Source organism: Ranitomeya variabilis, chromosome 2, assembly GCF_051348905.1.
Source record: "Ranitomeya variabilis isolate aRanVar5 chromosome 2, aRanVar5.hap1, whole genome shotgun sequence".
Lineage (NCBI taxonomy): Eukaryota > Metazoa > Chordata > Amphibia > Anura > Dendrobatidae > Ranitomeya > Ranitomeya variabilis.
The window spans coordinates 660,996,109-661,009,977 of record NC_135233.1 but is presented as its reverse complement, the minus strand read 5'-3'; the positions used below and the strand labels follow the sequence as shown (position 1 = coordinate 661,009,977).

General features: G+C 41.8%; 1 protein-coding gene across 7 annotated transcripts in view; it reads right to left on the bottom strand.

Annotated features, from left to right (window-relative positions):
* The window catches only part of AIG1 (androgen induced 1), a 494,204-nt gene that overhangs the window by 365,860 nt on the left and 114,475 nt on the right, over positions 1 to 13,869 (bottom strand). The window contains exon 2 of one of the 7 annotated variants that reach the window (XM_077289207.1): positions 11,448 to 11,551. The exons of the other annotated variants lie outside the window; for them this stretch is intronic. Within the exon in view, the coding sequence (XP_077145322.1) occupies positions 11,477 to 11,551 (75 nt within the window). The 3' untranslated portion in view covers positions 11,448 to 11,476. Of the gene's footprint in view, positions 1 to 11,447; positions 11,552 to 13,869 lie in introns of those variants that run through there. 7 annotated transcript variants of the gene reach the window in all.

Below are 13,869 nucleotides of genomic sequence, written 5' to 3'. Positions count from 1 at the left end.
AGAGCTGCCGCCACATCGTCCTTATGACTGTTCTATCAGGTTTAAACCAGGGGCCAAATTGCCTAAAGCAAGGATGTTTAACATCTCCGGTCCGGAGAGACAAGCGTTAAAAGATTACATTGCTGAAAGCTTGAGCAAAGGGCACATCAGGCCGTCATCCTTGCCGGTGGCAGCAGGGTTCTTCTTCGTGAAGAAGAAAGATGGCGGATTACGCCCGTGTTTGGATTTCAGGGAGTTGAACCAGATTACGGTTCGTGATCCATACCCTGTGCCTCTGATTCCAGATTTGTTCAACCAGGTAGCAGGTGCTAAGTGGTTTACCAAGCTTGACCTCAGGGGGCGTACAACCTCATAAGAGTCCGTCAAGGTGATGAGTGGAAGACGGCTTTTAATACCCCTGAGGGTCATTTTGAAAATTTGGTGATGCTGTTTGGGTTGACTAATGCACCTGCAGTGTTCCAACATTTCATCAATGATGTGTTCTCGCATGTTTGGGGGAAATTCGTTATCGTGTACCTAGATGACATTCCCATATATTCTTGCGACCGTGATACTCATTTAGATCATGTCAGGCAGGTGTTACAGCTTCTCAGAGAGAATAAGCTGTATGCTAAACTTGAAAAATGTGTATTTTCTGTTCAAGAGTTGCCTTTCTTGGGTTATATTGTGTCTGCTTCTGGTTTTAAAATGGACGCCGCTAAGGTGCAGGCGGTGCTGCGTTGGGAACGTCCTGATAACCTGAAAGCACTTCAGCGGTTCCTTGGGTTTTCTAACTACTATAGGAAATTTATCAAGGATTTTTCCATCATTGCTAAACCGCTAACTGACATGACTAAAAAGGGTACCAATTTCTCCGTTTGGCCTGAGGCTGCTGTGCGCGCATTTGAATTTCTTAAGAACAGTTTTGTTTCAGCCCCCATTCTTGTGCAGTCAGACGTATCTAAACCCTTTGTTGTGGAAGTCGATGCGTCTGAGGTAGGTGTGGGGGCGGTACTATCTCAAGGCTCATCTTTGAGTGGTTTACGTCCGTGCGCCTATTTCTCCTAGAAACTGTCGTCCGCCGAACGTAACTACGATATCGGCAACAGGGAGTTGTTGGCAATTAAGTTGGCCTTTGAGGAATGGCGACACTTCTTGGAGGGGTCGGTACATCAGGTAACTGTTATTACCGATCATAAGAATCTGCTGTATTTGGAGTCTGCCAAGCGTCTGTCCCCCAGGCAGGCTCGCTGGGCATTGTTTTTCACGTGGTTCAATTTTGTGGTCACGTACAGACCGGGGTCTAAAAACACTAAGGCGGATGCTCTGTCCAGGTGTTTTCCGGGGGGAGAACCTCGGGAAGATCCAGTACCCATGCTCCAAAAGGGTGTTGTGGTTTCGGCTCTCACTACCGAGGTTGAGGCTGAGATTGCCGAGGCTCAGGAGGAGGTACCATCTGAGCTTCCCATCAACAAATCTTTTGTACCGCTTCATCTCCGCCTAAAGGTTTTGGCAGAGCATCATGATGCTGTCCTGGCTGGTCACCCAGGGGTTAGAGGTACCTTGGAGTTGGTGTCACAAGATCCGACAGGATGTGGTCTCATACGTGTCAGCTTGTACCACGTGCGCTATGGCTAAGACGCCCCGCTCCCGTCCTGTTGGCACACTACTTCCTCTCGAGGTACCTAGTAAGCCATGGACGGAAATCTCCATGGATTTCATCACTGATTTGCCCTCATCAGCTGGAAACACGGTCATCTTGGTGATTGTTGATCGTTTTTCTAAAATGTCGCACTTTGTGTCTTTGCCTGCGTTGCCTAACGCTAAGACTCTGGCCCATGTATTTGTGCAGGAGGTGGTCAGACTTCATGGGGTTCCGTCTGACATCGTGTCTGATAGGGGGTCTCAGTTTGTGGCAAAATTTTGGAGAGCGTTTTGCTCACGGCTGGGAATCAAGCTATCTCATTCTTCGGCGTTTCATCCTCAGTCAAATGGTCAGACTGAGCATATGAACCAAAATTTGGAACAGTACTTACGCTGCTTTGTCTCTGATAACCAGGAGGAGTGGTCTACCTTTCTTCCTTTGGCTGAGTTTGCCATCAATAATCACCGCTAGGAGTCGTCTGGGGAGTCTCCGTTTTTTTGTGTTTACGGGCTACATCCTCAATTTTGTACCTTGAGTCAGAGGGGCTCTTCCGGCGTTCCGGAGGACCAGTTAGGAACACTATTGTCATCAGTCTGGAGGAGAGTTAAACAGCGCCTGTTGAGTGTGGGTGCTAGGTACAAACGTGTGGCTGACAGTAGGCGTGTGCCAGGTCCGGACCTGAGTGTGGATGACTGGGTGTGGTTATCCACAAAAAACAAAAGACTCAAAATACCATCCCTTAAATTGGGTCCACGGTTTATTGGTTCATTTAGGGTCACCGCCGTCATTAACCCAGTAGCGTACCGATTGGAGCTCCCTACGGTGTATAAGATACACAACGTGTTCCACAGGTCTCTTCTAAAGAAGGTGGGGGGTTCTGTGGACGCGGCGCCTATGCCACCTCCAGTCTTGGTGGATGGTAATTTGGAGTTTGAAGTCTCCAAGGTGGTTGACTCTCGTGCAGTGCGTTGCACTTTACAGTACTTGGTACATTGGCGTGGTTATGGGCCTGAGGAGAGGTCCTGGGTACCAGCCTCGGACGTTCATGCTGACCGGCTGGTCAGGTTGTTTCACCGCCGTCATCCGGACAAGCCGGGTCCTATTAGCCGTGAGGGCCCTGGGGTCCCTCGTAGAAGGCGGGGTACTGTCATGTCGGATGCTGTTCAGACCAGGTCGTCCGACAGACAGCGGTAGTTCCACTTCTGACCACTATTTGCTCATTGGCGTCGGCTAGATTTTGTCTAGCTGTTCCGGGTATAATTTACCTGATCCTCGGATTGGAAGCTGGGCCATGCCCACTGCCTTTAAATAGCTCTCCTGATCATTGGGCATCGCCGATTATAGCTTCTGTCTTGTGAATTGTTATCTCGGTCTGGTGAGGAGAGCTGGTGGTTGGAGATTCGTTGCTGGTGGTGTATTTTCCTTTGTCTTATTTACTCCTTCCTATATTTGTATTTATTTTGCCCTGCACACTTATAGTGTATTCCTGAGTGACTGCGGCGTGGTGTATATTTTCCTTTATCCTTGTCTGTGCTAACTGTGGGTATTGGGGAATAACATCTTCACTGGGTGGTGGGCGGAGGTTTCAGCCTAGGGCTGAGCTCATTTCCCTAGTCTGAGGGAAATTGCAGGGGCCCGGGTTATTAGATCTCGCTCACCTAGCATCTCCCTGACATTAATAATCGCTTCCTATAACAATCAACAAGCTTCTTACAACTCTCAACTGGAATTTTTGGCCACTCTTCATTTGCAAACTGTTCCAGGTCTCTCATATTTAAAGAGCTCCTTCTTCCAACAGCAATTTTAAGATCTCACCACTGATGATCAATGGGATTTAGAACCAGACTCATTGATGGCCACTTCTGAACTTTCCATCCATTTATGGGTGCTTTTTGAACTATGTTTGGGATCATTGCCCTGCTTGAAGACCCATGACCTAGGAAGCAAACCAAACTTCCTGACACTGGGCACTACATTGGAACCCAAAATCCATTGCTAATCTTCAGATTTCATGATGCCTTGCATACAGTGAAGGCACCCTGTGCCAGAGGCAGCAAAACAACCCAAAACATCTTTGAATCTCCACCATATTTGACTGTAGGTACAGTGTTCTTATCTTTGTATGCGTCATTCCATTTTTTGGAAAACAGCGGAATGATATGCTTTATTGAAAAGCTCTATCTTGGTCTCATCTATCCACAAGAAGCTTTCTCAGAAGAATTTTGGCTTACTCACGCAAAATTTTGGCAAACAAGCAGTCTAGCTTTTTTATGTGTTTGTGTCAGTAGTGGGGTCCTCCTGGGTCTCCCGCCAAAGCCAAAGCATTTCATTCAAATTTCAACAGATAAACCATGTACCCTGACCCTGGAGGACAGCTTGAATTTCTTTGAAATTTGATTGGGGCTGCTTAGTAGTACAGCTATCTCCTCCCTGTATACTATGCTCACTGTAAAGTTTTTATAATGGAAAAACATACAGGAAATAGTCTGTTTATTCTGTCAATGTCCATTATAGCCAGGCCAGCTCTTACCAAGCCACATACTAAATAATTCCTACCCTGTCAAAAAAATCTTTTTTAATATAACTGTGGTATAAGAAGCTATAAGGGGGAGTTTTACTTTGTAACCCTCATGTCTCAGACCCCACTGAGTGCCACACCAATAAGTTCATCAGAATACCTCTATCGGCAATCAGATAAATAACAACTGACTCAGTGGCTTGAGGTACAATATTATCTAAAGCACTTCTGACAAGCCCTTTTAGTAAACCAGGTCATTCTTCACTAAGCTGAAAAAAAAATTCCCAATCTGATGTTCCAAATGTAAGAAAAAAAGCAAAACAAAAAAACTCAGCCCATCTACAGCAAATAACCAGATCTAAAACATACTGCAGGCTTAACTGAGTCCTATATTAATGAACACTTTAGTAATTTCTCCAATTATATTTCACTTTATCCTCATGTATTTCCTAAACTAATGAGAGTAAAGGGATATTGGAATTGTATAATAAATGTAATTCAATTAACGTATTTGATTTATTTTAATAGATAAAATTACTCTCTGTAAGATCCGGAAAGTTCAGAATGCTTACCACTACAAGCATTTAGGTGTTTCTACAGAAAACTGGAAAAAACAACCAGCTTGCTATTTTTCCACCAATCATTTTAAACAACTGTATTTGGTGCAGTTATGTGGCTTTTACTTTAACCCCTTCATGACAGAGCGAATTTTAACCTTTATGATCAAGCACTATTTTTCAAATCGGACATATGTCTCTTTATGTTGTAATAACTCTGGGATACCTCAACACATCCCAGTGATTCTAGAATGTTTTTTATGTCAAACATTGTACTTTATGTTACAAGTACATTGAGGTCAATATGTTTTGCATTTTTTAATGAAAATATGTGACATTTCCCATAGATGTAGAATAATTTGCAGTTTTTAAACTTTGTTTACACCCTTAAAAAGATGCCACACAAATTAGATAATAAGCAACATTTTCATATATCTACTTTATATCAATGTCATTTTTCAAACTTTCATTTATTTTGTTAGGATGTTAGAAGGGTTACAATTTAGCAGCATTCTTTTAATGAAATTTACAAATCCTATTTAATATGGACCTGTTCAATTTTTGAAGTGGCTTTGAGGGGCCTATATATTAGAAAACCCCCAAAACAGATACTACTTTAAAAACTGCACACAAATTATTGTGAAACTGATGTCAGGAAATTTGTTGACCCTTTAGATGCATCAAAATAATTTTTTTATTTCCACTAAAGTCTTGATTTAGTCCTAAATTCGCCATTTCCAGAAGGGGTAATTGAACATGGATGTTAAAATTTGTTTAGTAACTTCTTCCAAACATAGCAATACCCTATACAGTGGGGCAAAAAAGTATTTAGTCAGTCAGCAATAGTGCAAGTTCCACCACTTAAAAAGATGAGAGGCGTCTGTAATTTACATCATAGGTAGACCTCAACTATGGGAGACAAACTGAGAAAAAAAAATACAGAAAATCACATTGTCTGTTTTTTTATCATTTTATTTGCATATTCTGGTGGAAAATAAGTATTTGGTCAGAAACAAACAATCAAGATTGTAACTTCTTCTTTAAGAGTCTCCTCTTTCCTCCACTCATTACCTGTAGTGATGGCACCTGTTTAAACTTGTTATCAGTATAAAAAGACACCTGTGCACACCCTCAAACAGTCTGACTCCAAACTCCACTATGGTGAAGACCAAAGAGCTGTCAAAGGACACCAGAAACAAAAGTAGCCCTGCACCAGGCTGGGAAGACTGAATCTGCAATAGCCAACCAGCTTGGAGTGAAAAAATCAACAGTGGGAGCAATAATTAGAAAATGGAAGACATTCAAGACCACTGATAATTTCCCTCGATCTAGGGCTCCATGCAAAATCCCACCCCGTGGGGTCAGAATGATCACAAGAACGGTGAGCAAAAATCCCAGAACCACGCGGGGGGTCCTAGTGAATGAACTGCAGAGAGCTGGGACCAATGTAACAAGGCCTACCATAAGTAACACACTACGCCACCATGGACTCAGATCCTGCAGTGCCAGACGTGTCCCACTGCTTAAGCCAGTACATGTCCGGGCCCGTCTGAAGTTTGCTAGAGAGCATTTGGATGATCCAGAGGAGTTTTGGGAGAATGTCCTATGGTCTGATGAAACCAAACTGGAACTGTTTGGTAGAAACACAACTTGTCGTGTTTGGAGGAAAAAGAATACTGAGTTGCATCCATCAAACACCATACCTACTGTAAAGCATGGTGGTGGAAACATCATGCTTTGGGGCTGTTTCTCTGCAAAGGGGCCAGGACGACTGATCCGGGTACATGAAAGAATGAATGGGGCCATGTATCGTGAGATTTTGAGTGCAAACCTCCTTCCATCAGCAAGGGCATTGAAGATGAAACGTGGCTGGGTCTTTCAACATGACAATGATCCAAAGCACACCGCCAGGGCAACGAAGAAGTGGCTTCATAAGAAGCATTTCAAGGTCCTGGAGTGGCCTAGCCAGTCTCCAGATCTCAACCCTATAGAAAACCTTTGGAGGGAGTTGAAAGTCCGTGTTGCCAAGCGAAAAGCCAAAAACATCACTGCTCTAGAGGAGATCTGCATGGAGGAATGGGCCAACATACCAACAACAGTGTGTGGCAACCTTGTGAAGACTTACAGAAAACATTTGACCTCTGTCATTGCCAACAAAGGATGTATTACAAAGTATTGAGATGAAATTTTGTTTCTGACCAAATACTTATTTTCAACCAGAATATGCAAATAAAATGATAAAAAACAGACAATGTGATTTTCTGTATTTTTTTTTCTCAGTTTGTCTCCCATAGTTGAGGTCTACCTATGATGTAAATTACAGACGCCTCTCATCTTTTTAAGTGGTGGAACTTGCACTATTGCTGACTGACTAAATACTTTTTTGCCCCACTGTATGTGGTCAAAAACTGTTGTTTGGGCTAATAGCAGAGCTTAGGCTACTTTCACACTAGCGTCGGGAACAACCCGTCGCTGTGCGTCGGGCCGAGGTTCCCGACGCTAGTGTGGTCTCCGCCGCACAACGGGGGCAGCGGATGCATTTTTCCCACGCATCCGCTGCCCCATTGTGAGGTGCGGGGAAGTGCGGGGAGGTGGGGGCGGACTTCCGGCCGCGCATGCGCGGTCGGAAAAAGCGGACTGTCGGGAGCAAAAAACGTTACATGTAACGTTTTTTTTTCCCGACGGTCCTCTAACACACGCCCAAGCGTCGCAAAACGGACGCGACGTTTTGCAATGCGTCGCAAATGCGTCGCTAATGCGTCGCTAATGTTAGTCTATGACGAAAAAACGTATCCAGCAAGAACTTTTGCTGGATGCGTATTTTTGGCAAAACGACGCATTTGCGACGTATTGCAGTTAACGCTAGTGTGAAACTAGCCTTAGAAGGGAAGAAAAGCACAAGTTTTGCTGCTGAATAGTTTGCGGACCCAACGAGAACTTCATCCAGGGGTATGATGAACATTTTAATAGTGGGATGAAAGTATCACCGTCCACAGAGCTGAAGAAAATGAAAAACTCAATTGAATAGTGAAAAGAATGAACACATTAGGCGCCAATAATTTTGGTGACCTGTATCTAAAAAAAAAACAAAAACAACTATTTTATGTACTTTCCTGCTACTACATGTAGGAATGTGCAGTTTTTAAGGCAAAAATTGGTGAAAGGTCCTCCTTAACCCCTTTTAAACCTCCAACGTACTAGTATTGCGCAGGTCTCTTTCTTTCCATTAATGTGGGCTCTGGCAGTGAGCCCACATCTTTCCCGATACATGTCAGCTGTTTTGAACAGCTGACATGTGCCCGGATCAGCCGCGGGTGGAATCGCATTTCACCCGTGGCTGTTAACCTGTTAAATGCCGCTGTCAATCTCTGACAGCTGCATTTAATGAGCGCTGCCAGCGATCGGGCCGGAAATCCGCTCACCGGTGACCCCCGGTCATCGCGTGTATGCAGCAGAGCTGATCAGGTTATGGCAGCTTCTAGTCTCCCATGGAGACTATTGAAGCATGCCAACAGTAAAAAAAAAGTTTTTAAAAATATTACAAAAATTAAAAAAATAAAAGTTTAAATCACCCACCATTCGCCCCATTCAAAATAAAACAATAAAAAGATCAAACATACACATATTTGGTATCGCTGCATTCAGAAACGCCCGGTCTATCAATAAAAAAGGATTAACCTGATCACTAAATGGCGTAGAAAGAAAAAAAGACAAAACGCCAGAATTAAGTTTTTTCGGTCGCCGCAACATTGCATTGAACTGCAATAACGGGCGATTAAAATAACGTATCTACACTAAAATGGTATGAATAAAAACGTCAGCTCGGCAGGCAAAAAATAAACCCTCACTCAACCCGATATCTCAAAAAATGGAGACGCTACAGGTCTTGGAAAATGGCACAATTTTTTTTTTTTAACAAACTTTGGATTTTTTTCACCACTTAAATAAAAAAGAACCTAGACATATTTAGTGTCTATGAACTCATAATGACCTGAAGAATCATACTGGCAGGTCAGTTTTAGCATTTGGAAAACGTGGTAAAAAAATCCAAAAAAGTTGTGGAATTGCACTTTTTTGCAATTTTACCGCACTTGGAATTTTTTTCCAGTTTTTGAGTACACGATATGGTGAAACCAATGGTGTCTTTCAAAAGTACAACTCATCCCAGAAAAAAACTAGTCCTCACATGGCCACATTGATGGAAAAACAAAAAAGTTATGGCTCTGGGAAGAAGAGAAGCAAAAAACAGAAATTAAAAACAAAAAAGGGCAGGGTCTCTAAGGGGGTAAAGTAATGTTAGACCAGGCCTGACACTCCCTTCTTCCGTTAGTCAACTATATTCATGTCTTTCAGAGTCGAATACATTTGAACATTGGGGTGCCAGGACTGGCGCAGAGGAGCCCTCATCAGCTCTGGCCCCGACGTGCAGCTGCGTGATGAGGTCAGCATGCTGCTGATGTCATTACACTGCTGGCGCCACCTCAGTACCAAAGAGCAGCAGAGGATCGGAGATGTTGTGGGAAACAGTAACCGCTCCATCAAGGAGAAGAATAAATGCAAATCATTCTGGATGGGAGGTTAATGTTATTGTGAGGGCACATGATGGGGGAACCATTGCGAAAGGGGGCACAGTTTCTGATGTCACCGCTCCTCAGAGGTGCCGGGTCATGCCTCCCTCTGAAAAGAGGTGAAGTAACGTCATTGCTTTGCAGATGTTCCTGGTCACTCTGCGCTTTGGCTTACATCAAACCTATGTGGCAACTTTTCTTTCTAACTGGTGAACGAGGGACAGTGTCTTGTTTTTATTTCTCTCTGTGTATGTTTTTCAGGTTTCTATTTGTGGATGGCATATTCGGTGGACTACAGCAGACTTGAATGGGAACCTTTTTTTAAAAAAAATAAATTGGTGAACAAGGGATTGTGTTGGGTGTGTTTAATTCGCTAAAGTATTTTTGTGTGTTTTTCTTTTTTCTTACTAGACTAGTAATGGGAAGTCTGATAGACACCTCTCCATTACTAGCACCAGGGCTTGAATTCAGCTGTTTTTTTTGGACAATTCACAGCTGACATAAACCACAGGCACCATTACCCCAATTCCCAGTGCACCAGAATAGAGAAGACCTAAGGCAAAGCACCAGAATCTAATGTGATGTGCCACTTCTGGGGCGGCTGAGGGCTGGTATTTTTAGGCCGGGAAGGGCCCAATAACCATGGACCTTTCCAGCTTGATAATATCAGCTCTGAGCTGTCTGCTTTACCTTTGCTGGTTACAAAAATGGGGGGATCCCATGTCGTTTTTTTAATTTCATTATTTCACTATAGAAAGGTAACAAAATAGTACAGATTGTGCTAGTGTGATGAAAAAAATACCTTTTTAGACATGAAATCTGAAAAGTTGTGAGCACACATACAGTCATGGCCAAAAGTGTTGGCGCCCTTGTAATTGTTCCAGATAATTAAGTATTTCTAACAGACAATTATTGCAATTATACATGTTTTGTTATACACATACTTGTTTTCTTTGTGTGTATTGGAACAATGCAAAAAACAGAAGAATGGCACCATTACAAAATTGTGGGTAAACTAATTTGTGATGCTCAATCAAACTCACCTGTGGCAAGTAACAGGTGTAGGCAATTTGAAAATCACACCTGAAACCAGATGAAAAGGGGAAAATTTGACTCAATCTTTGCATTGAGTGTCTGTGTGTGCCTCACAACATAATCAAGAAGTTCACAACTAATAGCACTGTCACTAATCTCTCTGAGCATTTATGGCAGAGGAAAATTGGATTGGTGAGAATACTTCAGTATCTGGAACAATTTCAAGGGTGCCAACACTTTCAGCCATGATTCTATGTCTGTCTATATGTCTGTATGTCTATATCTATTAGCTATTTATTGCTATTATCTATCTGTATAGCATTGAAAGCTATCCAAACATGCAAAAATCGCATTGAAAACATGGCAAAAATGTTGTAGAAATGGTGCAGAAATGTCTGCATACAAATAATCAACATGTGAACATAGACTAACAATTACTACCATAAAAGGCTTGGGAGGTCTTTGGAAAAGCATGCGGAAGGTCACAGCATCTATTATTTTTCTAAATCGAATAACAAAAAATGCAGATTTTTTTAAAATTTTTAGTAGCCACTAAAGTACAATATAAAAATACTGAATTGTCCAAAATAAGTCAAATATTCCCTTACCACTCATGGCTTTATAACCTGAAGTGAATTCATTTTACAAAAATATTAAAATAAAAATATAAAAAAGTACTTAGCTCCCTTTGTTTTATAACATAGTGACTGCAGATTCAAATTCATTTTTATTGTATCAGGTTCCTTTTAAAGGGAGCTGTGCCAACTGGACTACCCATCTACGTGCCCTAACAGGGACAACTTGCTTTATGAAATATTCGTAATCCGACCTTTGCAACCTGCCTGCACATAGACATAATATATCTTTAAATAGGCCGAGGCATCATTATACCATGATATGTATTTTGTTTCTTCATTCTGAGTAAATAAGCATTACCCTTCCTTAGCCTTCAATACAGTCCAGGGGTTTTGTGTGAAATTATGTCCATTTTGCATTTTCTCTGTTTTTTTGTGTGTTGTTCCAATACTCAAATAATTTTCCAAGAGAAATATTTCCATTTTCTGAAACAATTTTCAGAGTGCCAACACTTTTGGCCATGACTGTATATAGCTTAATATAATACCAAAAACGTGTAGTTACCTTTAGAAGCACTTTAAATAAAGAAACATGAAAACTATGACTTGATATGAAGTGGCTTCTCTAAGATGTTTCTTTTAAGTATGAGTTTGCTTTGTTTCATACTTTTTTGCTGAAAGAGGATACAGAAATTAAATGGATTAAATGGATCATATGTGCTAACTGCTAAGATAAAGCCAGTGTGAGTATTGTAACAAGTAACACTTTAAAAGCTATTAGAACAGGAAGCTAAATGTTTATCTCTCATGCTGAATAAAATGATTTTCTCCTTTCAACTTTCCAGGCTGTACTGCTGTAAACAAGCTTCCCCCTCCATCTTCTCAGCATAGTTGAAGTCATGCTTCCCACACACAGCTGTCACTGCCATGAACACTGCAAGCGTTCCATCTGGGCATGACATACAGTACCTGGATTACCTTCTCCCAACAGAAGCATACATCCCACTCAGAAAAACAAGGACATAAAAAATTACCTAATTTACATTTGCATTATGCGGGGGATGTACGTGTAGGAAATATTCCTTAATTGCTCTGTGGTTTACATCTCAATAGCTTAATGTTTTGTTGTGGTCAAGAAAGTCGCATCAGAGAAACAGCAAGACATGAGGCTGTTTAATGTATAAATGGTATTGAACAATCATCCTCTAAAAGCTCAGTTCTGCACATGCTGCGGAACATCTTATTCTTATGGTTCCTCCTCATATACCGGCAATCGACAATTATGCACGTAAAACGTAATTTCGGTATACTGTATTGTAAAGTAGAGAGCGCAGGCCCTTGGAGGCCAAGTGATTGATTGATATTGAAATTTTACATGTCCCATTAGCCTGTTCCCAACCCCCAACCGCCCACTGTTTTGGCTTTTTTTTTTACAGCTGGTGGTGTGGGACTTGAGTCTGCAGGGACTTCTCAGGTTACTGCATTAATGCTACTGCAGTCTAGCAGAAGCAGCTTGGATCCTTGGCTTTTAGCACCCAGGGGAAAAACATAAGCAGTGTATCAATGCTGCTAGCTTCTTTGTTTCAGCACTCTAGATGCATTGGCAATGTTGATTCTTCTATTAGACCCAGGAATCACAATATCGCTGTATGTCTTCTGTGTATACAGTTGTATGAAAAAGCCCCCTTCCTGATTTAATATTCTTTTGCATGTTTGTCACACTTAAATGATTCAGATCACAAAACAAATGTAAATATTAGACAAAGATAACACAAGTAACACTTATTATTAAGGGAAAAAGAAATCCAAACCTACAGGGCCCTGTGTGAAAAAAAGGGATTGCCTCCTAAACCTAGAAACTGGTTGGGCAACCCATAGCAGTAACAACTGCAATCAAGCGTTTGTGATAACTGGCAAGTAGTCTTGTATAACGATCTGGAAAAATTTTGGCCAACTCATCTTTGCAGAATTGTTGTATGTCAGCCACACAGGATTTTCAAGCATGAACCGCCTTTTTAAGGTCATGCCACAGCATCTAAATTGGATTAAGGTCAGGACTTTGACTAAGCCGCTCCAAAGTCTTAATTTCCTAATTTTGTTTTTCTTAAGCCATTCAGAGGTGGACTTGCTAATGTGTTTTGGATCATTGTCCTGCTGCATAACCTGAAGTGCACTTCAGCTTGAGGTCACAAATAGATGGCCAGACATTCTCCTTCAGGATTTCTTGGTAGACAGCAGAATTCATGGTTCTATTTACCACAGCAAGTCTTCCAGGTCCTGAAGCAGCAAAATAGCCCCAGACAATCACACTGCCACCGACATATTTTATCGTTGGTATGATATTCCTTTTCTGAATTGGTGTGTTAATTCTACGCCAGATATAATGCGACATACTCCTTCCAAAAAGTTAAACTTTTGACCCGTTAGTCCATAGAGTAGTCTCCAAAAGTTTTGGGGATCATCAAGATGTTTTATGGCACAACTAAGATGAGCCTTTATGTTCTTATTGCTTAGCAGTGGTTTTCATCTTGGAACTCTGCCATACAGGCCACTTTTGCCCAGTCTCTGTCTTATCGTGGAGTCATGAACACTGACCTTAAATGAGGAAAGTGAGGCCTGCAGTTCTTTGGATGTTGTTGTGGGTCTTTTGTGACCTTTTGGATGACTCATTGCCGCATTTTTGGGGTAATATTGATTGGCTGGCCACTCTGGGGAAGGTTCACCACTGTTTCATGTTTTCGCCATTTGTGGATATTGGCCATATCTTAATTAGTTTGTTTTTCATTTGTTTGAGGAGTCCTTTTGATCATGTATGATGTCAACTTTTTAGGGTCTTTTGGTCTACTTCACTTTGTCAGACAGGTCCTATTTGAGTGATTTCTTGATTGAGAACAGATGTGGCAGTAATCAGGCCTCGGTGTGGCTAGGGAATTTGAACTCCGCTTTCCAAAGATGTGATGAACCACCGTTAATTTATTTTTTAAGGGGAGGC